The 25303-nt window shown below is 35.3% G+C and overlaps 1 protein-coding gene across 1 annotated transcript in view; it reads left to right on the top strand.

Annotated features, from left to right (window-relative positions):
* Positions 1-25303, top strand: part of DGKB (diacylglycerol kinase, beta 90kDa) — a 554412-nt gene that overhangs the window by 46485 nt on the left and 482624 nt on the right. Inside the window, exon 2 of the mRNA XM_004676734.1 lies at positions 25094-25170. Within this exon, the coding sequence (XP_004676791.1) occupies positions 25094-25170 (77 nt within the window). The remainder of the gene's footprint in view (positions 1-25093; positions 25171-25303) is intronic.

Raw genomic sequence — 25303 nt, 5'->3', positions numbered from 1 at the left:
TCTTTAACTTGATGTAGTCTCATCTATTTATCCTTGCCTTCACTATCGTTGCATTGTGTGCTGTCGCTTTAAAGATGTCGCTGAAGTGTGTGCTGTGTAGTGTTTGGCCTATCTTTGCTTCCAGGTATTTTATGGTTTCTTTTTTTATGTCTAGGTCTTTAATCCACTTCGAGTTGATTTTTGTGTATGTTCTGAGGTTGTGATCTAGTTTCAATTTTTTTTGCATGTAGCTTCCCAGTTTCCCCAGCACCACTTGCTGAACAAACTTTCTTTGTTCCATTGTATCTTCTTTGCTCCTTTGTCAAAGATTAGATGTCCATAAACCTGTGGGTTTATATCTGGGTTTTCTATTTGAATAGGTAGAATTATATCTGAATTGGGTCTGTTCTTGTTCTAGTACCATGCAGTTTTGATTATTATGGCTTTGTAGTATAGCTTGAAGTTTGGGATTGTAATGCCTCCATTCTCTTTCTTCATAGTCATGAGAGTTTTGGACACCTTTGTCTTGTTCCTGATCTCAAAGGAAATGCTTTCAGCTTTTCTCTGTTGAGGATAATATTGGCTGTTGGTTTGTCATATATGGCTTTTATCATGTTGAGTTATGCTCCTTCTATTCAAAGGATTTAGAGGGTCTTAAACATAAATGGGTGTTGAACATTGTTGAATGCCTTTTCCACATCTATTGATATGACTATGTTGTTTTTATTTTTCTGTCAGTTGATGTGATGGATTACATTAATTGATTTTCTGATGTTGAACCATCCTAGTGCTCCTGGGATAAAGCGCACTTGGTTGTGGTGTATTAGTCTTTTAACGCATTGTTGGATTCTGTTGGCTAAGATTTTGTTGAGGATTTTTGCATTGGTGTTCATTAGGGAGATTGGTCTGAAGTTTTCTTTTTATGTGTTTTCTTTGTTAAGTTTTTGTATTAGTGTGATGTGGGCTTCGTAGAAAGTATGTAGTACTTTTCCTTCTTTTTCAATTTTTGGATGAGTCTGTGTCGAATAGGGAGAGGATGGACTTTCCCAATTAATTAATTATGGCCAAGAAACAGAAGCTCATTACTCAAAATACTGTTAATCATACAATTTAGAACATAGTGATAAGGATTAATCTAGAAGACTATATAACATAAGTAGAGTTAAGTATTCAGATAAAAATAGTTATGCTCCCATTTTCTGATTAAAAACAAGTCTTTGAATATTTTGTATTACAGTTAGAAATTAAATGATTTATAATTGATGGGCTAGAGCAGTGGAGAACAAAGCTAAGTATAAAAGTGTAATTGGACGACTATATATTGAAACCATAGACTTTAGATAAAATATTATCTGTGAAGCAAGCTGGAGTGTGCTGTAGCAAAGCAATCAGAATAGATCATAGAATGCATACTGGTGAATGAGTTATAGGTATTTTTATTTTCCTCTCCAGATATAGTCAGAGAAGTGTAACATTTTTCTTTAGCTGAGATTAAAAAGTACTAGTTTCTTGACAAAAAATAACGTGCCAGAGGAGGACCATAAGGTGAAAATGAGTCAAAAGATCATTAGGACGATCAAGCCCCATATAGGAATGAAATATACTCAAATTCTTTATTCTAATATTATGTGCTGCAAAATAATTGCAAAAAAAAAATGTTTGAGAGCAAAACATCACAACCATAAATGAAACCACCTTATCTGGAACAGATAATTGAAGATAAAATGTATTTAGCTTCAACAAAGCATTTTAAAATGTTGTTAGTAAGATTTAAGAGAATACTGCATCATAAACAAACTCACTGATGAAATAGGAACAAAGATCAGCAAGACTTCTGCGAAATTAAAATCAGATGTTACTATTGAAAATAAAAAGTGATGCATTTTATGTAGTTGAAGACCAGATATGAATCTAAACAATGGATCCATTTTGGGCATAGGGAGGCATAGCAGCAGTATAAGGGCTGGTGTTCATTTACTAAACAGCTTGGCAGGACTAAAGAAAGGCATTTATGTATTTTGAAAAAAAATAATTTATACTCAAAATATTATTCAGAATAAGTGCTACATGGCATGAGCTGGGATTTAAATGAGAAAAATAGAATTTACCTGGTACTTAGAACATTCTCTTTCAAATGACACAGAATCAATCTTCCTTTACCATTCTTCCCCTTAGAGACCAATCACACTATTTGTATAGGAAGTAAATTATATTATTTTGTCTATTGTTATAAACAATGTTATGTAGTCTTGTCATTTATGAATTAACAAACAGGCCAAATATTAAATTGTGTTTGTTAAGTTGTGCTAAGCTACTAAGATAAATCAACAGTTCTGAAATAAACAAATTCATATCCTTTTCACAGAATAGTCAACTGAGGAATGTGTAAGTGTCTCAAGTTTGATTTCACCAAGTTATTTTATGTGTTTTCTGGGCTTTATTTTTACATCTAAGTTGGCCAGATGTCTAGCTAAAACACTAATTAAAGAATAATCACCTTTGCAGAATAATATATTTAAAAATAAAGGTAAAGTTAAGAAATGCTTGAAAATGGGAAGTTGTTATAGGTCAGGGAGAGGGGCACCCCAAACCTGCCTTCTTTAAAAAGGTTTTGCCATCCATTACATCAAGAAAAAACATATAAGACTTAGTGGAAAGAAACTTTAATACAATTAGTGTGCAATACAGAAAAGACAAAGAATATAGTTTCTAAATCAGACACCTAAAGTTACCCATCCTCTCATGAGTAAAGGTCCACCCAAAAGGGGTTGGCCCAAAGCAAGGCCTGAAAGCCCACCACAAATCTAAAGCACCTTTTGGCCAGGACCCGTAGAAAAGTGTCAGAAGTGGCCAGACAAGCTGTGGAAAGAGCAAAATCACAATCAAGATAAAATTTGCCATTGTTAACAGCCGCTCGGTTCTCTCACCCACATCTGTTTCAAGTATTCCAGGACCAGGAAACAAGAGCTGCTTCTTCACATGTCTCTCTGCTCCATTTGCCTCCCTCATGTCTCCTGGCTCTCCATCCTGCTTCCTTCCTTCTTCAGTCTCTCTCTAGATTCTTCTCCTTGCTCAGCTTCACCCTCTTTTGGGTGGGGCAGGGAACCTGGAATCTTCCCCTTTCCTGAGAAGCAACCTGTTACAATGTGAAGAAATGTAAGTCAAACACTTTTCCAGATGTCATGGAAAGGAGACAGTAGAAACTCTAAAAATGAAAAATGAGTATGAGTTACCAAAGAAAACAAACTGGCACAAAACATTGTAATAACGCTTAGGTTTTGAAAACTGCAGTGGCTACCAAATGGGTGGGGTTTGGGTACAGGATAGCATACTGGCATTGATGCTTTGGTGGTGAGGCAGTGAAGCAAATGTACATGCTGAAGTGTGAAGTTGTGCTCCCAAATTTATATAGTTAAATAAATGCATGACAAATCAGTAACACTTGGTTTTAAAAGTAGTTTTTATTAAAATATTTACAGTTATAAAATACCAATCAGAAGAAATAAAGCTAGTATAATCAGAAAATTTTGAGTATCTGTGTGTTTGGGGAGGGAGCATATATATTACCTTTCATATTGGGAATAAATAAATATCATGAAAAAAAAAGAAACAGTGCCTAAATAGGTTAAAATGACTAAAGTAATTCTGACAGTTGTGGGAGAGTTTACTTACTAATTTATACTTGTTTGGTATTTGGATAGTAAAGCTATGTGAGTTTAACAGGACATTTATATCTCCATTAAAAATGGTCAATCTTTTAAAAAGGTCAACCTTGCAAAAGTTTTGTTTTATTTAAGTAATGTACATAAAAATAAGAACAAATGTTCTACTAAGTAATTTATATAATATTTAAAAGTAACGAAAGTTAACAAAACATTTAAAATGCAGTTATCTATATAAGAATGAAAGCAAACTCCTCAGATTTCACTTTTAGTAGAAAGCAGAAAATATAAAACTAATCCTCTCCTAGTTGATTGGACGTTTTGTATTAGCAAATGTTGTATGAGACCTCAATTAATTTTACTCTTTATTTTTAAGAAAACCCAGGCAACTGGAAAAATAGTTCCATCTGCAAAGGGTTATAGAGTAATTAGCACTAGAAAAATCAATCCTTTATTTTTATATAATCCTCTGAAATGAAATTTGATAATAAGCAGCCTGGCATACTAATTTAAAAATATATTTTAATGTCATCTGTGTAGTCATAAAAATGACTATTTTATGCAAAGTACGAATGTGCAGATGCTATGGAATAAACTAAGAGAATAAGTCATGGTCTTTAGCCTAGTGTAACTTGTGATATTGCAGTGGAATATTTTACAACTGGAAAAAGCTTAGAAAATTGTCTAATATATCACCTTTATTCATAGACTTGAAAAATCATGTCTAAGATACATATTCTAGTAATACAGATCTCTTAACTTTGAATCCTGTACTCTTCCATTTCAGAGCACTTTTTTCCTTCAATCCCTTTACTGTGATAATCTGTAAGAACCTGATATTGAGTAAACACTAACACAGTACTGGAGAACATAGAATTTACTAATGAAACCTTTGACCCTTTCATGCTCCTTTGAATTAATCATGAGGAAAGAATTCAGATATGTTAGGAAGATGTACATATGTCACATTTATGATGTATGATTTTTTTTTAAAGATTTATTTACTAATTTGTACAGAACTGGGGTACAGGCCAGAGATGTGGAGGGTGAGAGGATTCACCAGAGACAGAGTAGAGAGCAGAACAGGCAGGTCAACAAAGTACACTGCTGAGGAGAGCAGCGGGCCAGTCAGGAGAGGTCTGCCATGCCATGTTGATCTCCTCCAGGGCAGGCGGGGATCTAACTCATGCGGAAGTGGCTTAAGCTTCTTAGGGCTGTGCTTTAACCCGCTGCACCACTACGGAGGGCCCCTGATGTATGATGTTTTAATAGTAATAAAACAGTAATTTAAATGTTCAAATACAGCAAATTAGTTAGTGAACTCATGATATAGTTATGCAAGGACCTGCTGTTATACCAGTGAGAGTATAGAAGTATCTTCTCTGGCATTAAAACAAAAACAAAACCTTGAACACATTAACTCTAAAAGCAGCTTAATAATGTTATGTGATCACAAATACTTTTATTCATAAATTCTGATCTGAGTTTTGGTCATGCATATAAAACTTATTCCGGAAGGATACCATTATCATGATAAAATTAGTCATTTCCAGGTAGAGAAGTTATGGGTAGTTATATATAAGAAATTTTTTTTAATAGCTATATGTTAAAAATAAATAGAATTTCCTTGCCTTTAAACATAAAAATCACTATGCTCTAACAATAAAGGGACACATCTCATTTATGTGATGTCAATCTGGACAATGTAATCCCAGGCATGTAAAGAAATCTGTGATGGGAGAAGAATTAGGCAAGGGAATAGAGAAATTGGAGAATTCTAAGACAATAACAAATTATTATTTTTTAAAATCTCATCATTTTCAATAAATTTGTTGCCAATTTTATTGAGCTGTCCATCTGTCTTTATTAATTTGGACTTTCTTAGAAAAATTGAATAATTTGAAAGAGACGGCTGTATGTAACTATCAAGACTGAAAAAGGATGATAGTCCAATTATAATCTAGTTAAGATTTACATGGGGGTCACTTTTACTGTGATGGACAGATTGGACTTTTAGTGCTGAAATTAATGTCATATATCCACAAATTTATCTTTAATGATGTGCACCTGAAACATATAATGATAAAATGAAAGTTTATTTCAGTTACAAAAAAGAATAAAACACAATTAACAAAAGAATTGAAGTGACATTTGGATAGGTCAGTGGTTCAAAAAGTCACTAATCTAATAACCTCTTTCAGAGGAACATTCAAACAAGACCAGTATGAGCAAAACAGTTATTTTGTTATGTGACAGTAAGAATGAAAATAAGACCTTGGAAGCTTCTGTACTGTTGTTTTTTAAATTTCTGATTATAAGTGGAACAAACTTGAAACAAATTAGAATCTTCTCTGCAGTTATGTAAGTGTTTGGACAATGTGTCCAGGGCAAAACTCTTGCTAGCTAACATTTGAAGTTTATTTTAATATCTTAGCATTCTGTTTATTTAAATGACTTTTCTCCAGAGCAACATTAACTTTGGAAGACATCCTTTCCTCATCTTTCACAAGCTCTGTCTGTCGTCAGAATCCTAAGAGGATTTCCCTTGGTTGTAAATCTTTTCTGCCCATTCAGATAAGTTGTAAATCTTTTCTGCCCATTCAGATAGATTGTCAGCCTGTCCTTATCCTCCTTCCAGAGCAGATGAACAAAACTCGCAGTGATGCAGGTAAGGGCAAACCAATGGGGCTGGCCATTACACATTCTGTTGTAGTATCTCCAGTCAGTTACCAAGGTTACAGTCAGGGAAATGAGTTTATTCTCTTGGCATTTTATTTCCTTTTGCAGTGGACACTACAAAAAATGAACTCATGAGACAAACGGGGTTCATAAAAATGTCTCAAGTGCAATACAAATATCAAAATTTCCCACAGACACTGGTTAGTATTCACTTTATTTATGATTTATTTACAACTCTTGGTGTTATTAATTGTCCACTGCAAAGCCCTTGTTTTCTTCATTCCAGAATTTTTCTACAGTAGGGGTAGTTTGATTATATGTGTCTCTACCCTTCATTGTCAACTATTTGATGTTCTTCATTATAATCCTGAGGATGGGAACACTTATTTAAAGCAATAGATATTGTGGACAACATTGCTTTTGTTTATTTGGATATGCATATAAGGATTGGGGTACAGGCCAGAGATGTGGGAGGGTGGATGAGAGGATTCACTAGAGACAGAGAGGGAACAAAACAGGAAAATTGACTGAAAAACACAACTGAAGGGAGCAGTGGGTAAGATAGAAGTCTGCTGTGCTATGTGGGTCACCTCCCTGGAAGGGGATACAACTCATGCTGCAGGGGCTGCTAGGAAGGGTAGCTTAGCACTGTGCTTCTTAGTGCTGTGGTGTGCTCTGCACCACAAGGGAGGCCCCTCCTTGGTTAAATTCTAATGCTGTTTATGGATTTGCTCTCTTATGTGGTCCCCTTTTCATTATCTTTTTCATTTTCTTTAGTTACTTTGTCTGAATTCACTGACTATATGCACTGCACTTCTAGTTAAAAAGTGTAGTTCTTGCATCCCTTGTTATCTGAATCTAACCCATTATTGAAAATGTATAGACAATTTTAAGAATAGGGGTCTGTGTGTCACTTGTTAAAAAGCCATTCTCACTCTCTGAAAATACTCAATTATAATTTCCCAAGTAGTAATTCTAAAATGCTGGTCTAAATCTCAAGAATGACTTTTGCATAACGTAAAGCATTAAACCTAGTTTAACACTTTATTATTTAGTACCTTATGAATTTACTAGTGCATGTGCATGCAGTACATGATGGTACTTCCATGTAAGGTGTTAGATATTAATTTCCTCTTCCTTGTAAGTATAACCTTGAAGAATGAACAATATGTCAAAGATACAAACATCCCATAATATAACAAAAACAAAAAAACAAATATCAGGTAGTTTTTAAAAGAGAGCATCAAAGGCTTCCTGATTGATGTTTAATGAAAGGACAAAGAAAGGTGGAAGGTACAGTCACAGCTAAGTGCTGAAGGAGCAGGAGGAGCAGGAGGGCTGATGAGAGAGAGGAAACAAGTCACTGCACATGCGTCCGTCATGTCCAACTACAAGAAGCCAGGTGCAATTTTCTCTTGTTGGTTCCTTGACTCTTGAATAGTTTAACATCAACTGATGCAAAAAAAAATAATAATAATAAATAAATAAATAATAATGGGAGGCTTAAAAGTCAAATTTCACCCATGTTTCCATTTATTCAGTGTAATGTAACTGGTTGTAGTATGAGAATATGTGATACTCATATTTGTGTCATGGTTTATATCCTTGCAAACTTATTTTTATCTGCATGATATAATTTATTTAAAGATTTGTGTCAAATATTTGCACTTTTTCTTAGACAAGTCACACCCATTATTGAGTAAATTCCCTCCCATTCTTCTTTACTGTTACTGTTGAGACTTTAACATTATCATTGTCCACAGTTATAATAGTCTTAAGGTGCCAGTTTGGTTGGTTCTTTTCATAAAAAGTTTTCCATTTTGTTTCCCAGCTGATGACTTTGAGTGCTTTCTGGCTAGTAGGACCATTTAATTCTTCTTTCATCAGAGCAAAATCATCTGCATTAGCACCCCCCTCCCCCAATCCTAAGGCTGCATCACCAGCACCATGATACCTGCCCCCAGAGTTGCCTGCACCAGTGGTCATGGGAGACAGGAAGATCACTTACGTCTCATAATCAACAGTCTAAAAGGATACACTCTGGCGCATCTGAAGATGCTCAGAAGTGCCCAAAAGAGGCACTCCCTGGTGGCACAGGAGGTTAAAGCATAGCATTGCAGGCTGGCCAGGGGCTGCTTCAGTGGGAGTTTGATCCCTGGCCCTGGAGGTGACCCACATGGCACAGCAGACCTCTCCTGTCTCACCGTCTGCTCCCCTAAGCAGTGTACTTTGTCAAGCGGCCTGTTCAGCTCCCCACTCTGTCTCTGGTGAATCCTCTCACTGCCCCTGCACCACTGGCCTGTACCCCAGTTCTGTATGAATAAATAAATATTTAAAAAAATTAAAAAATGCCGTAGAGAGATCAAAATACTCCTTTTCAAATTCTTTTTGAAATGTTGATGAATTACAAAGTGCTTCACCTTAGCAGGAGGTGCTTCCTCATCCTGTGGGCATTGACCATTATGTTTACTGAAGTATTAATTCTGGCCTGTTGTCTGGCAAGCATTGTGCCTGGCAAGCATTGTGACCAAGCACAATGATGTGGTAAATGGTCAATGTTTCCTCAGGAGTTGCTCCCTGGCCTTGTGGAGACTTTCTCAGAAAATGCCATGACTGAGATTTTTATCCCTCATCTTCTTCTCTCTCCCCTCATGGATAATAGGACTGAAGGACTTCATTGGCTATATCTGCTTATTCTCACCGCTCTCCTTCACAGCAGAATCTCCTTGCATATATATCTCAGAGGGTCTAAACAACATACCACTGAACAAAAAATAAAGTTTACAAAATCTCATTAAGGCCCATGAATGACTCAGACCAATGCATCATACAAGTTTTGCTTTAAAAAAAATATATCTATATATAAATACACACACACATATATTCCAAATCTATGTATTGTGGGTTGAATGATAATCACTCTCCCAGATAAATATCCAAATCCTGGCCCTGAATCTTATGAAAATGTTAAAGTTCTCAAGAAGAGCTCTAAGTCCAGTGACCACCACTTGAATAAGAGACAGAAAGTTAAGCATAAACATGGGGGAGAATGCTCTATGTTGACAGGAGCAGAGATGGTGTGATGATTGATAAGCCAGAATTGCCATCAATTTCTAGAGGCTGAGAGTCATGAAACAGATTCTTCCTCAGAGATCTGGAAGGAATCAACCAAGAGGATACCTTGATTTTCAGTTCTCAGGCCTTAAGAACCATGAGGTTATTTTATTCTTATTTTTAATAGTAGTCCTAGGAAAATAGTAACATTCATTTTCCCTTTAGCAGCTTTTGAAATCTGGCATTTTTATTTTTCTATAATAGAAGCATATTGCTCAGTGAACCCCTGAAATTGACTGGGGAAACATTCCCTGGAGGAGTGTTGCAGCCTCACCCATTAAAAAGTTCTCCTTCCTCCTATTTAAATTGTGCAAGGTTGCATGCTACTCAATTCTATCCAACCAACTCAAGCTTGTTTTGTAACTAAACCCCTTAATAAAATCATTATCCTACCCATTTCCTTCTTTTTTAGATCTCAAAAAACATTTAAACAATATTGGACTAGCTTTTATCCTATTGGGTACATGGTTAACAGCCACGGTGCATCAAAAATATACTCATGTGGGTCCTCCCTGGTGGCACAGCAGGTTAAAGCACAGTGGGTTAAAGCACAGCACTGAGAAACCACTTCAGCATGAGTTCTACCCCTGCCTGGGAGGTGACCCACATGGCACAGCAGACCTCTCCTGACCTGCCCACTGCTCCCCTCAGCAGGAACTTCATCAATTGGCCTGTTCTGCTCCCCACTCTGTCTCTGGTGAATCCTCTCACTGCCCCTGCATCTCTGGCCTGTATCACAGCTCTGTATGCACAAATAAATCTTAAAAAAAAAAAATGCTCTCATGCAGACTAACCTACACATTTAGCTAGCATTTTATTTTATTTTTTAAAAAAGATTTATTTATTTATGCATACAAAACTGGAGTACAGGCCAGTGGTACAGTGAGAGGACTCACTGAAGACAGAGCAGGGTGAGCAAAACAGGCAGATGTAGTGAAATACACTGCCGAGGGGAGCAGCAGGTAGATCTCAAGAGGTCTGCCACACCATGTAGGTCAGCAAACTAACCGGGAATCAAACTCTTCTTGTGGCTGCCAGTAGCTTCACAGTTCTGCACTTTAACCTGTTGTGCTACTAGGGAGGGCCCTAACTAGCATTTTAGCAGGTTTTTGTTTGGTAGCAAATTATGATGAAGTCTTTTGGAAGTTGTTGGAGCAAATAGATTGTAAGAAATCTTTCTATAAGGCTAATCTATAGATCATCTAAGAGTCAAGTCTAGAAGAAAATCTCAATTAACTCTAATTATATGTGTAATCTGAGCCCTCCTTTTCACATTAAAGTATTCACAGCCTCTAGAGAATGGTAAAGATGAGTAGATACATAAAGCCACTGGACAAATATGGCACATTTCCCTGAGCACTCACTGTTTTGAATATATGGTCTGAGGATAATATTTTAGAGTTTTATGTTCTTTAAAATATGTATGCCAGTAAAATAGACTATGTGTTTTCCAGATCACCCGATATTGTGCTTGCTGGTAAATGTACAGAGTTAAAAACTAATTGGAAATTTTAGTAATTTTGTATTGCCTTAAAGCAGCATATTATGAGTGTTGTGACTAGAGAATGTACTATTGTTGCCAGAATGTCTGGTTTCTCAGTAAGTGTTTTGCAACCCACATAAGAACTTAAAAAAGTAAGAGTCCTCTTCTGAACTAGTGTGGGTTTATAAATTTTTAATAATGTACAGGTTCAAAATTATAGCTCATAGTTACATTTCATTAAATATTTTGATTGAAACACCTGAAGACTGCAGTTCATTCTATTGTCCATAAAATGTATTTCCATAACAAAAAAAATAAGATTGATAACTCAGATATAACTTTCAGTAGAAAACATTGTCCATTATATCTTGCTACTGATTCAAAAAGGAAGTTTACTATGGATCCCTTGGTGGTTGGTGTGTGGTGATATACATCTGAAGAGGTGTTATATCTCTGTTATGTAACATAATCATGTTATGTTACCTCAGTTAAAAAAAAAAAAAGCTTAAATAACCTAGTGAAAATGCAAAAAGAAAGGAAGAGAACTGAAAATAGAATAATCTGAAATAAAGATATGAAAAAAAAAATCCTAGAGCTCCATCTAAAACTGACAGCATAGGTGATGATAAAAATTCCCAGATAATTAATATTTTACTATGTGCCAGTTACTAATCCCGTTTACGCAAACACAAGAAGGATTCTTATTACCTCTACTTGCAAATAGCAAAAATAAAATTACAAAGAGGGAATGGTTCTTAAGCAGTTAAACATAAATATTTTTTGATAAAAATATATTTTCTGGGAAAATGTAATGAATGCTATTTGTGAAATCTTTCCACAACAAATCTAATAAATAACTAAAAAAAAAATCACTTTAAAGTGAAAAATTACAATAGAGAATAGAATAACAGATTTTGAGCCCGCTAGGTGGGGAAACATATATAACTTCATCATAATAATTTAGGAAGTATCGGGCCCTCCCTGGTGGCGCAGCGGGTTAAAGCACTGCACTGAGAATCTAAAGCCATTTCTGCATGAGTTCAATTCCCGCCTGCCCCGGAGGAGATCCACATGGCATGGCAGACCTCTCCTGACCCGCCCGCTGCTCCCCTCAGCAGTGTATTTCATTGATCTGCCTGTTCTGCTCCCCACTCTGTCCCTGGTGAATCCTCTCACCCTCCGCATCTCTGGCCTATACCCCAATTCTGTATGAATAAATAAATAAATCTTAAAAAAATAAAAAAATATAATTTAGGAAGTATCATCAAGGAGAGCAGGGCAGCAGAATCATTACACCTGTTGAAAATGAGCGAGGTGAGTGTGTGCGGCAGTCGCCCTTCATCAGCCAGGAACAAAGGAACAGGCGATAGGAGACGTTGAATATCTCACTAGAGAAATAATGTCCATTGCTAATAACTATGGCTCCAAGAGAGTGAAAGTGCAATGACTTTCTAGTTAATCATTATCCATAGAAGGAAAAAGGCTGAAAAGATAGTTGCTAGCAAAAGCTAAGTACATCCATGCAAAATCAGTTGTGCTTTCCCTTTTTTTCCACATTCATTTTCAATACTTCCCTCTCCACTGAATCATTTCCATCAGCATGCTATTTTTCTCTTATCTTAAAAAAAAAGTGCACTTCTAAAATGCTAATAGCAAGCAAAGAGGAAAAAAAGAAGGCTGTGAAGAAAAAGACAGGAATCACTGAATTACTGTTAACAAACATGAGAAACACTACTAGAAAACTTGAATTTCAAATTTCTCTCTTCCTCCATGTCCACTGGCTGGCTGCCTGGTACAAGTTCAGGACAGAGAGCTGGGTGTGGCTGTTTCTTCACAAGTCTCTCTGCTCCATGTGCTTCCCTCTGTTGTGGTCCTTTGTGGAAACAGATGAATGTCATTTACAGTAATGCTATACATGTACATCTGATTTTACATAAATTGTGCTCGATGATAAGTAATAAAGCACATTAAAGGTTTTCCTTTTAATTATGGGGGGGGGGATTCTCTTTTACAAATCCCCTTATGGCTGGTACAAAGGCAGTAGAGAACTGTGCAAAGCTCTGAAAACTACGATAATTACTAGACATGACATAGACACAATTTCAGTGACTTTTCCTTTTTTAGCATTCATTTTCCATACTTCCCTCCATCAGGATGCTATTTTCTCTGTTCTTAAAAACAAATTTTCTTTGTCCATTTACTGAAGCTCTAATACAGTTCAAATTCTTGGCATCCATTACAGCAAATCTTTTTAAATGAGTTCCCTATATTTGCTGCCAGCTATTCCTCCCACCTTATTTTCTTTTAACTCATTCTGATTGGACTTTTGTCCCAACCACTAACATGAAATAATTCTTGATGGGGACACAAATAAATTTCTTCTTGCTAAATCCAACAGTTTCTCCTCACTCTGCTTCACATTATCTCATACTTTGCTTTCATGTCAGATTGCTTCCTCTGTTTCCCCCAGTACTACTTCACTGAATATTCATGCTTAATGTCCTTGCAGATGTCCCCTCTTTTTTCTTTGTGAAGAAAATTTGTGAAGTACAGAGTGGTCCAGGTTATCAGTCCTTGCTCTCTTTTCTATTTGTGTTCGTTCTCATATGATATCCAGTTGCATGGCTTTACAAATCATTTATAAACAAGTAACAGTCAAATTTACTTCTTCAGCCCAGACCTGCTCCTAAATTCCATGTTCACCTATAACTTTTTAGTGTCTACACTTTGATGTATAATAGATTTCTCAAATAGGAAGCGCCTAAAAGTTGAGAGTTCAGTATCCTGAACCTTTTCTGTGTGTGTGTGTTTACATTTTGTGTGAAGGTGTCTTTCCTCCAGTAGCTCAAAAAACCTTAGGGTCATTCTTGTTTCTTCCCCTTCATAATACACATCCAGCCCATCAGGAAATCCTTCCAGCTCTATGTTGAGAATGTTTCATTTTTCTCCCCAATCTCAATACCTTCATGCAAAATCATCACTTCTATGAACTGAGCTAATGCAATAAATCTGTAGTTATTTTTTTTTTTAAGATTTTATTTGTGCATACAGAACTGGGGTATAGGCCAGAGGCTCAGGAGCGGTGAGAGGCTTCACCAGAGACAGAGTGGGGAGCAGAACAGGCAGATGGACTAAGGGCACTGCTGAGAGAGCAGCGGGCGGGTCAGGAGAGGTCTGCCACGCCATGTGGGTCACCTCCCAGGCAGGCGGGAATCAAACTCATGCTGAAGTGGCTTTGGCTTCTCAGTGCTGTGCTTTAACCCACTGTGTCACCAGGGAGGGCCATAATAGAGCATTTTTGAAAGAAAAGTAGTAGGTTTACAGGAGCTGACAGAAAGCTGTGTAAGTGGGCTCCATGTGTCAATTTCCCCAAAGGAGACAACCCATGGAACTTGTTCAGATTTCATCAGTTTTATAAAAATAGAGTGCTGCTTTTATCTATTTTTTTCCATTTGGGTGGCTTTTTAAAAAAGAATTAATAGCTTTATTGAATTAATATTGCTTTACATTGTTAAGTCAGATTCAAAGATTTGCCCTAATGTCACCTTTTCACACAGGTGCACTCTAACCTTGTTTTTTGAAATTATAAATGTAGAGGGTGTGGAATACATCTGTAAGAGCACAAATACAGTGTGAATATTAACATTAAAAATCATATAAAATAAAATTGTTAACAATATGCTATAAGTGGATAATAACCTTGATTTTTTCCCCACAATAACTGAAATCTTTTTGTATATTAACATTATTTATCAGATTTATTTTCTAGATCCTGCACTAGACTACAAGCTATATATTGTTTTGTGAAATGATGTCTTCTAAGTACTTAGAATACTTGTTCTAAACTCACATAGTGGTCTGTGGGTATTTGGTGGTAGGTCCAGTGTGATAACAACAGCTAAAAGGAGAGATCCTATACCTCTAAGATACAAAGAATGATACAACCAATGTGACTTCAGTTTAAAAAAAAAAAAGTGAGTAGTGGTAACTGGGGTTTTTGTTTCTGATCTCTATATTCAGCTTCAAACACCTAGTCAGGGGATCCTAAAATATATGAAATCCCATGGTGGTAATTCTCTCATTACTGCTCATGATAGTCAAATATTAGTCTCCCTTCCTAACTTAATTTTCTCTTGCCATGTGGGATGCTTGCAATAACCATGATGGAAGTGTTACAACATCTAAAGCATCAAATATGACAGTTCAGTCTTTCACCCTCAACACTTGTTAAAAATGTATCAGCACACCAGTGTCTTTACCTGTCATTTTACTCAATGATGGCAATTCTTAGTTAAAATTATGTTTTAATATAAATATTTCACTATAGTATAGATGAGTAAGTCAAATACGAGTATTTATGAGTGAGGTTTCTACATAGCAAAATCTGTATAAAGTGCGAATTCTTTTTCAGGCTTGTAGGAGAGTGGCTACCTGTCACTGTTATGCTAACCAAATTCTCAGAGAGTTTATATATCCAAAGAGTCACTCTTCAAAAATGTTGTCCAAGGCATTGAACACATCAGCAAACTAAATGTAAATAAATGAAGAAGGAATAAGTACTGAAAGCAAAGAGGGGGTTGGTAGTTTAATAAGAGTTAGCACATAATGAATAGCAAAAGGATAAAGGAAATTTTCTTTATGATTCAAATGAACAGCCATTCTGGAATTAAAGAATTTTCTTTCTCTGTAGTTACTAAGTGTGTGGTATGGGTTCTTGAAGATATTTTGACCATTAACATTTGTTAACAATTATCCCAAGAGTTTAGCAGGAATATGTAGAGAGAAAACTTGCTTTAGAACGGCTTAAAAGCTTTATTTTGACAAGCTCATCCTAGTATAGCTGCATCATTAGAATATTCTTCATAGGATGTTTTTAAAAATCCAAGTGTATGGATTTCAATTAGCATATAAATGGCTACAATATAACTTATTATTTTTAACAATAGTTTCATATTTTTTCAACATCTTTGTGCTTTTTTTTAAAATTTTTTTTTAAAGATTTTTATTTATTTATTCACATAGAACTGGGTTACAGGCCAGAGATGCAAAGGATGAGAGGATTCACCAGAGACAGAGCAGGGAGCAGAACAGGCAGATCTATGAAGTACACTGCTGAGGGGAGCAGCCGGCGGGCTGGAGAGGTCTGCCGTGCCATGTGGATCTCCTACGGGGCAGGCAGGAATCGAACTCATGTGGAAGTGGCTTGAGCTTCTTAGTGCTGTGCTTTAACCTGCTGCGCCACAAGGGAGGGCCCAACATCTTTGTGCTTTTATCATAATTCTCATACAAGTAGATATGAACTTTTGTCTCTTGGTGACTAGTTCTTCAAAAGTCTTATTCTGTGGTCCTGGAGGTGCTTTTTTCCTGCTGCTAACTACAATTTAATTAGAAATTTTATATCAACTAGAGGTTTGTTTAATATCAATTTCTGAAGCTTCTGGCTTTACAAAATAGTGTTTTTGTTATTGTGACCTTAGTTGAGGGTAAATGCATTTTTAAAGAAAATATCCTACTAAATTTGTTTCCTTACTAGAAGTCCCTTGTGCAACACCCAGTCATAGGAAGCACAATGTAGCAAGAAATTATTTTCTGATTAACTCTAATTTTTTTTTTTTTTTGGTATATCTCTTTAAGGATGAGAGCAGTGACTCATTCAACCTTAGCTACATGGAAGAATTATGTGAGAAGCTTTGTAAAAAATACCCATGCTAGTTCTAACCTAGGTCAACTCAATTAGTACCACTGTCTCAGACTGAGGTACCAGAATATTTTGAAAGTGACCCAGAGTATCCTAAAATGGATCCAGGTTTGTCTACCATTGAATGAAAGAGAAATTATTGGGTTCAGAAAAAGATATAAGCTCTTTTGCAAATTTTAAATTCTATGTACCTAAGGGGGAACTATAATTATCAAACTTAGCTTGTTCCAAATACTAACATGTTATATGGCTATTAATGTTAATTCAGTATTTAAATTAGATCATTGTTCTCAAAACCTCACAGCCCATCTTCTCCAGGTCGAAAGTAGCTATTGCAAAGATGCTCTGGCAGGAGACAGGACAAACTTTCTGGCCATGAAGATCCTTTGTGATAAGTGGAAAATGCTATGTAGGTGAACCTAGATTTTGAAGGATAGTTTCTGAAAATATTGAATTGAGAGAAGCAAAAGAAGATTTTTGTGTGTGAATGCATTTAAAATTCAAGGAATAGTCAGCCTCTCTCACCTTACTAAGAGCTTTCACTTTGTTTTGGAAAACCAACATCATCACTGAAACAAAAGCCATGGACTGTCTACACCAGAAAATAAGGAACCTGAGTATGAGGCTATAATCAGCTCCTAAAACTTACTATTTACAAAAATGACAACTTTATAAATTGCATAGCCTTGATGTTAATAGTTGAGTATGATAATCTTTTGACAGCAGCGATGACCACTATTGGGATGTTAAAACTATTAATCTAGATACTAAAAATATATTTACTTTAGAACAAACATGAACATGAACAAGTTTTCTCATAATGTGAGACATAATGAGATTGTGTTATTTGGAAGCTTTTTTTCTTTACTTCTGTTCAGTAGTGCTCTGTCTTGTTATATCCTTTTCCTTTATAATGCAGCACAAACAATTTTATTATTCTTTAAGATGCATTCTCATAATAGTACATGAAATATGTGTTATATACAAATTTACATATATTTTAATCTTCAAAGCACGATTATGTGTTTTAATTATATGTGCATATATTCTAATATTTACTAATTATATTATGCAATACAAACATAATCCTGAATAAAAAATTAAATGCAGTGTAACACTTTAAAATTCATATGACAGATATTTTTCTAAAGAGGACATACAGATGGCCAGCAGGCACATGATAAAATGTTCAGCATCACTTATTATCACTGAAATGCAAATGAAAACCATGATGAGATTTCACCTTACTCCTGTGAGAATGGTCTGTATCAAAAACAAACAAAGAAAACAGAAACAACAAATGTTGGTGAAGGTTTTGCAAGAAAGGGATCTTCACACACTTGTGAATCTAGACTGGCCCAGCCTTGTGGAAATAATATGAAAATTCCTCAAAAATGTTAAAAATAGATCTACCATATGATTTAGCAATTCCACTGCTAGGTATCTACCCCAAAAAACAAAAGCAGTGTTTCGAAAGGATATAGCACTTATGTTTGCTGCAGCACTGGTTTCAATAGCTAAGCTACATTTGAACGATGTGATTCTATCTTTCTCTCTCTCTCTCTCTCACCCTCCTAGCTATATAGCTAGATATATGTGTGTGTGTGTGCTTGCATGCAGGGGAATACTACTCAACTACAAAAAGAAATAAGATGGAATTCTTCCATCTGTGATAATATACATGGAACTGGAGGCATTATGCTAAGTGAAATAAGGCAGAAGGAGAAAGACAAATTCTGGATTATTTCTCACAGCTGGAATATAGAGAAAACATTCAACAACAACAAACACAACACAAAGGAACTGACGAAACCAGACCACAATACAACTGCAAAACTGAGGCTGCTAAAGGGGCAGGTGAAGTGGGGGTTGGGAACAAATGTGGGATGGAGAACAATAGGCTACGCTAAAGAGCTGTGGGTGGTTGGATAGAGGAGATGTGATGATAACATGCATCTAGGAGTTGTGAACCTATTCCCCTGGATCATATGAAGAGGTGTAAGTTGATGTCACCTCAGTAAAGGGAAAAATAAAAATGTCCATATGACTTTTAATTTTTTTTGTATTTTCTTGAATTTTTATAGCATAGTCTATGCCTGTCTTTAAGTTGGTAATAAAGCAATTGAATATTGCCATGTAATAGAAAAGAATAGTAAATTGCGTGGACCGATTTAACAGATGTGATGAAATCTCTTCAAAGTAGATGACTTGGTTATGTTAGAAACTTGTATTTGTTTCTTCCCCTCTTCCCCACAAAAAAAGTAAAGAGAACAGATTTGGTTTATATACAAGAGTTTGGATCACTGCTTGAGTCCTTTGTTAGTTGTATGATTTTGAATAAGAAATGATTACATTAACATTTATTTCTTCATGTGATGAGTAAGGGAAAAGTTTGATAAAAGTCATAAGGTACGTGTGAGTTCTAGATAAGGTACTAAAAAACTCTGCAAAGTGTAAGATACTCTACACACACAACTTTCACTAGTACTCAATGAATAAATCAGGTAGAGATACTAAGTAAGCTACTGGGGGAAGTTTCAGGGAGGCTAAGTTGATATCTTCCAAAGTTGAAGGAGGTCTTCAGAGGTTTGGTGAAGAAGGTGGCAAGTAAACTTTGGCATTATGTTTGAACTTCAAGAGAAACCTGATTTAAAAGAACATCATGAGCAAAAGAAGATCTCTAGCACCATGGGATGACTTCGGAATAAGATGACTGGATTTTGAATTTGAAGAGAAGAGGCATAGAAACTAGTTACTGGTAGGGAGATTTGGATCATATATTTTTATACACTTATGATGTCAAGGAGAGGACTTTGTGCTTCAATCCAAAAACAACAGGCATGTATTGAAAATGAAGGGATGTTTGAAGTCATGTTTACCATGGAACAAAGGAACAGCAGTTCACTGGCAGCAGGTAATTTGCTAGACATAGTATTGCAAGGTCTGTATCATTATTCCAATTTTAAGTGTTAGAAATCTGAGCCACAGAGAGGTTAAAAATATGCTTAGGGACAATCAGCCAAAAATGCTAAAGCCAAGACTCAAATCCAAATCTACCTGGTTTTAAATTTTTCCATTACTCCATGGAGCTTTTGTGATTAATCTAACAAGTGTGCGTTGAGTATTTTGGAATAAAGAGGCAAAGAGGCAGTGAAATCACAAGGAAGCTCATTCAAGATGTGACAGACACATGACAGACCTGAAGAAACACAAGATAAACTAGAAGTGTCTCTTTCTTCAGGTAGTATTTTTAAGGGTCAATTAACATGATTCTTCTCTTTTCTAAACATGGCATAATGGACTGATTTTTCAGGATTTTTTTTTTATTTCAGAATTATATAAAAGTAATATTTCCTTGAAAATCTTATAAAAATTCAAAATGAATTAATATTTTCCTTGAAAATCTTGCAAAAATTTAGAACATTCCTAAATATTCATTCCTAAAATGAGCTAATTTAACTCATATGGCTTACAATCACACAAACATGAGCAGATGCAGAGGGAGCTGGCTCTGTAGGGGGTCTCTGGAATGACTCAAGCCCTAGAATAGGAGCTAGAAGAGCAGCCATAAAAGAAAAATCTACACTATCTGTCCTTATATATATATTTTCTGTTTGTTTCAGTGTATAATCATCATCATAATAAGTATTATAATAACATAATATATATTATTAGTAAATTAATAATATCTCTATAATACTAACAACTATAATAAAGGTACTTGCTTTAAAAAAAAAAAAGGACACCTACTTTCAGACTCAATACCATTTCAGTTCCTGGATCTTATGATTGTGATAGATAAAGCAATCTAAATTGAACCCCTTCTCCCTGTTGTAGTTATTAGTATTAAATTACATAATAAGAGACATACTAGACAAAGGATAGAAATTGATAGCTAATGTTTCCAAATCTTTTGTTTTTTTCAATAACTCTAGAAGTGTCTCTGTGTTTCAGAATTTTCCCAAGTTACTGCTCTCCTTTGCTTTCTGGGACACCCCAATATCTTGTGCTGAGACTCTGTCCTGATTTCTTATCCTAAGGACTAAAACAGCTGTTTGAACCTGGCTTCCCAGCACTTTGCTGGCTAATCTTCCAGGACACCAGGCTTTTTTGTCCCATTGCAAATATGTATTAACTGTGAATCGATCTCCCAGCTCACAGCTGCCTGCTTCCTGGCTGCCTGCCTGGATTTCTCAGCATTGCTCAGCCCAGAATCTGTCACTGTGCTCTCTTACTTGACACTCCAATATTAACTGAAATATGACTGAGACTATGTCTTTCACTCACTTTCTGTCTGTCCATTCAGGTCTCATTTCCCTATTGTCTATTACTAGAGGGAAGGCCACATCCAGTCACACAACCTTTCTCCTCTCCACTGCCTCAGAGTCGTTTTAGACAGATATGATTTAGAATTGAAATAATCAAAAAGATAGGCATCATTATATGATATACAATGGTAACAAATCAAGGAAAGGAGCTGACTTAAAAAGAAAAGTCTGTTGTTCTATAGAAGATAGGTAGAGCATAGCATTAAGTATTTCACAATCTGGGCCCTCCCTGGTGGTGCGATGGGTTGAAGTGCCTCACTGCGAAGCTAGATGCAGCTGCTTCAGCTCCAGCTCGAGTTCCAGTCCAGACAGGGAGGTGACTCATGGTGCAGTAGACCTCTCCTGTACTGCCCACTGCTCCCCTCAGCAGTGTATTTTTGTATATCTGCCTCTTCTGCTCTCCACTCCGACTCTGGTGGGTCCTCTCATCACCCCTGCACCTCTGGCATGTATCCTATTCCATGTGCATAAATAAGTTAATAAATCTTTAAAAAAAAAAAAGAATTTCACAATCTAATACAATTTGGTAGTTCAAGCAGATATGTAGACAGTTCACATAAAGAAATTCTGTGAAAAGGATTTGGGGCCCAGTTTGTATATCTAGAAATCTGCTGGTGTTTCAATACCAAAATCTCCATTTTTAGAAGATTGACTGGGTCGGTAAGTTCTCCTCTTAGAGACTAGGCTCAAGACGGGTTATCCAGACAGGTAGAACAGATAATACTACAGTTTTAAAACTTGATTGTGAAGTGACAATTGGATTCTGAATTCAATTCAGATGTAAAGAGATTAGAAGTGGAACATGAGAACTACAAAAGGAGTAAGTTGAGTTGATGATTCATTTGAATGTGAAAGAGAACTTCTTAAATTGTCTCAGAGAAGGTCATCATTGAAAAGACAGTTATAGATAGAGACTTTGGTTTTTATTTACTTCTGTATTCCTTGTGGTCTGCTTAGTAGGAATATTTTGATATATATGATGCCCATTAAACCACTAAAATGTGATATGAATAATTTAAAGCTCTGTTGTCATCTCTGGAGGATTTATAAGTCATTGATTTTTTTTCTTTACTGTTATAGAAACATGAATGTAAAGCCCACCTTTAGGCAGCGTCTCTAAAGATCTGAGAAATTTCTTTGTATAAGAAACCAACTAGTCTTCCTTCAGTTTAGTCCATGGAGTTCAAAATATGGTTAAAATAAGCATAGTCTGCTGGGATATGCTATTCCAGAATTTATGCACCAATATATGTGTATGTCTCTCTCAGATCTGCATCTACTTTATAAACAATAAAAAGTAAAAGATGTTCTGTTAACTGAGATTGATGCTTTATCAGCCACACACACACAAAAAAGTGGAGTACGGAATCAGCTTCATGGCCCTTTTGAATATAAAATCTGGTCTCTGTGGTAGTGTAAGTTTTTGCCAAAGTGTATGTTGAAGCAATTACTATAATTTATTGTAATTTTTTAATAACTCTGATAAGTCAATCCTAATATTTGCAATTGTATTGTTTCAGCTTTGTAAAAAATTTGAATGTTGTGCAGAAATGAAAATGTACATTTTCTTCCCTAGGGCAACACACAGTTTAGCAAATGACACAACATAATAAGCTAACCTTTATCAGAGTGTGGACAGTGCCAGTAAATATGTACAGAAAAAGAAATATGTAGAAAATTGTACAGACTTAAAAAGTATATATATAATATTAACATGCACACATAGGCCAGAAGATTTTAACAACAAAAGGCAAAAACCCAGTAAGACAAAAACCCAACAATTAAAGATTTGAATAGACATTCTCCAAAGATTATGTACAAATAGCCAAGAAACACATAAAAAAAAAAAAAAAAACCTGGCTAAAACTGTCAAAGAAGCAGAAATGGAGGATTTAACTGAAAGTAATTTTCATACAAGTGAGAATTCATTGTGTGTGTGTGTGTGCTTAATTCATTGTTAATCTAGTATAAGGTGAGCAAATAGTCTCAAAACTCTCACTAGGAGATAGATTTGCTTCAACCTTGACAAACTGTTACTATTCTTAACCTCAAACAAATTATTATTATTATTTTTTAAAGATTTATTTATTTATTTATTCATACAGAACTGGGGTACAGACCAGAGATGCGGAGGGTGAGAGGATTCACCAGAAACAGAGTGGGGAGCAGAACAGGCAGATCGACAAAGTACACTGCTGAGGGGAGCAGTGGTCGGGTCAGGAGAGGTCTGCCACACCATGTGGCACCTCCGGGGCAGGCAGGGATTGAACTCATGCAGATGTGGCTTAAGCTTCTTAGTGCAGTGTTTTAATCTGCTGCCCCACCAGGGAGGGTCCCTCAAACAAATTATTTTTATGTGACACTTGGATGATTGTGCCTTTTTGACTTATGTTTCTAACTAAATAGTCTTTTCAGGAAATAGATCTCCTGACTTACTTCAAAGCTCTAAATAAATATCCTAAGTACCCATGTGCTGTAAAACAAAAACAAAAACCAAAAAACATGGTTACTTATTAGAAGTGCCTGATCAAATGCGAATTAAACAGGATCCAAAAGGAAAAGTCTAGATACCTTGTACAATGTACATGCATGAAGAAACACTATTCTATGTAAAGGAAACTAAGCAAAAAGGTAATCTATTATAGAACTGCTTTTTTGTAAGATACATGCAGAATACGTAGGTCCATAGACAGAGAAAATAGTTTAGAAATAGTCAAGACCTACAGAGGGCGGTAAATGAGTAGTATCTAGTTAATACATATGTTTTTGGGGGGAGGTGTGGGGTAACATAAAGATTCCCAAATTAGTGTAAATGGTCCTACAATGTAATGAATATACTAAAGTTTGCCCTCTGCAAACTTTAAAATGGTGATAGTCATAGAAAATGTATCATATGTGAGTTTTAGCACAGTAAATAAATTCAGGCACACATATGCAAAATCCCTACCAAATTTTCAACATATAGTGACAAAAATTGCACATACCAATTGAAAGATATAGGCATGACTTGCTTCCAGGGCACCTATGGATGAATAAAAAGGTGTTTCAAAATCAATAAGTTGATTTTTTTCAATAAGTTTTTTGAATGAAGGAACTATTCTATCTATGGTAGTTTAAATATACTGAGTTGCAGAAAGCAGGAAGTATAGTATACACATGCTAGAAACAATTATTCTGATTTTGTTTGTTTTACTGTTTTGTTTTACACTGTGATTCAAATCTGATTTGCCATTTAGAAAACTCAATATTTTTTTCACTAGTGTTTTCCTGTAACTTAAATAAATTGTAATTCTGAGACTACCAAGTCAAAAATTATATTGATAACTATGAAGCATTTGACTGAATCCATATATTAATATTAATATTAGAATATATGTAATTGTTTACATGAGAATGTTACTTGTTTCATATTATTTCCCATATCAGTTAAGTATTCTTTAGTTATCATAATATTATGATGAACATCTTAAATATTGTTAAACTGTTGAAAAATGTAGTTTGAAATACTTTTGGCATTGCATGTCAAATTTTTTCTTTTTTAAAATAAGTTTTAGTGTTGAGCATTAGGTATAATAGGAAATTTTCTATAAAATTAATGATAAGCTACTAAAATCTATAGAGAAACTCTAAATGGACTCACCACAGAGTCTTAGTTGCATATTTAATTTTTCTTATTTATCCAACAGGGCTAAAGGAGTTATGATATATTTAAAAAAAAAAGCTGTAAATTTTAAAATTCAACAAATAATGCTAATATTTTATTTCATTTTTCAATGAAGGCATATTGATTTCCTATACTATATATGATTCATAAATGTAGGATTTCACTCCTTCTGTTACCTTTTATCTTTGTATACAAAGCTATTTCATTGATTTACACATTATTTATCAATACAAAGAAAAAACAGCTGGTACTATTGAATTACTTGCTTATTCATCCCTGTAACATATAGTCAATGGCCTTATTCTTGAGCACTGTGAGTTTTTTTTTTTTAAGTGTGAGTTATCCAGTTAGATAGTCTTTCACAAATGTTAAACCATTTTGTATAATAATTTTAATATATTCACCAAAATATATATATATTCTATCTACAGTAGGGGATATAACCACAGTAGGCATATAAAATAATAATGTATATTTTCTTTACAGATTCTACAAAGAAATTGAAGGATGTTCTTGAAGAATTTCATGGTAATGGTGTGCTTGCAAAGTATAATCCTGAAGGGGTAAAACTTCTCTTTTCTTTTTATCAGTTTCATAGACATGTTTGTGGGGGGTGGGTCATTATTTAATGAAGAATTCTTGTAAACATATATAATGTATATCAGAATCTCAACAAAATGAAAGTCATAGTAAAAT

The sequence above is a fragment of the Condylura cristata genome, unplaced genomic scaffold (assembly GCF_000260355.1).
Source record: "Condylura cristata isolate star-nosed mole 26May11 unplaced genomic scaffold, ConCri1.0 scaffold00005, whole genome shotgun sequence".
Classification (NCBI taxonomy): Eukaryota; Metazoa; Chordata; class Mammalia; order Eulipotyphla; family Talpidae; genus Condylura; species Condylura cristata.
Note: the sequence above shows the minus strand (reverse complement) of the source record. Positions and strands in the feature narration are given on the sequence as shown.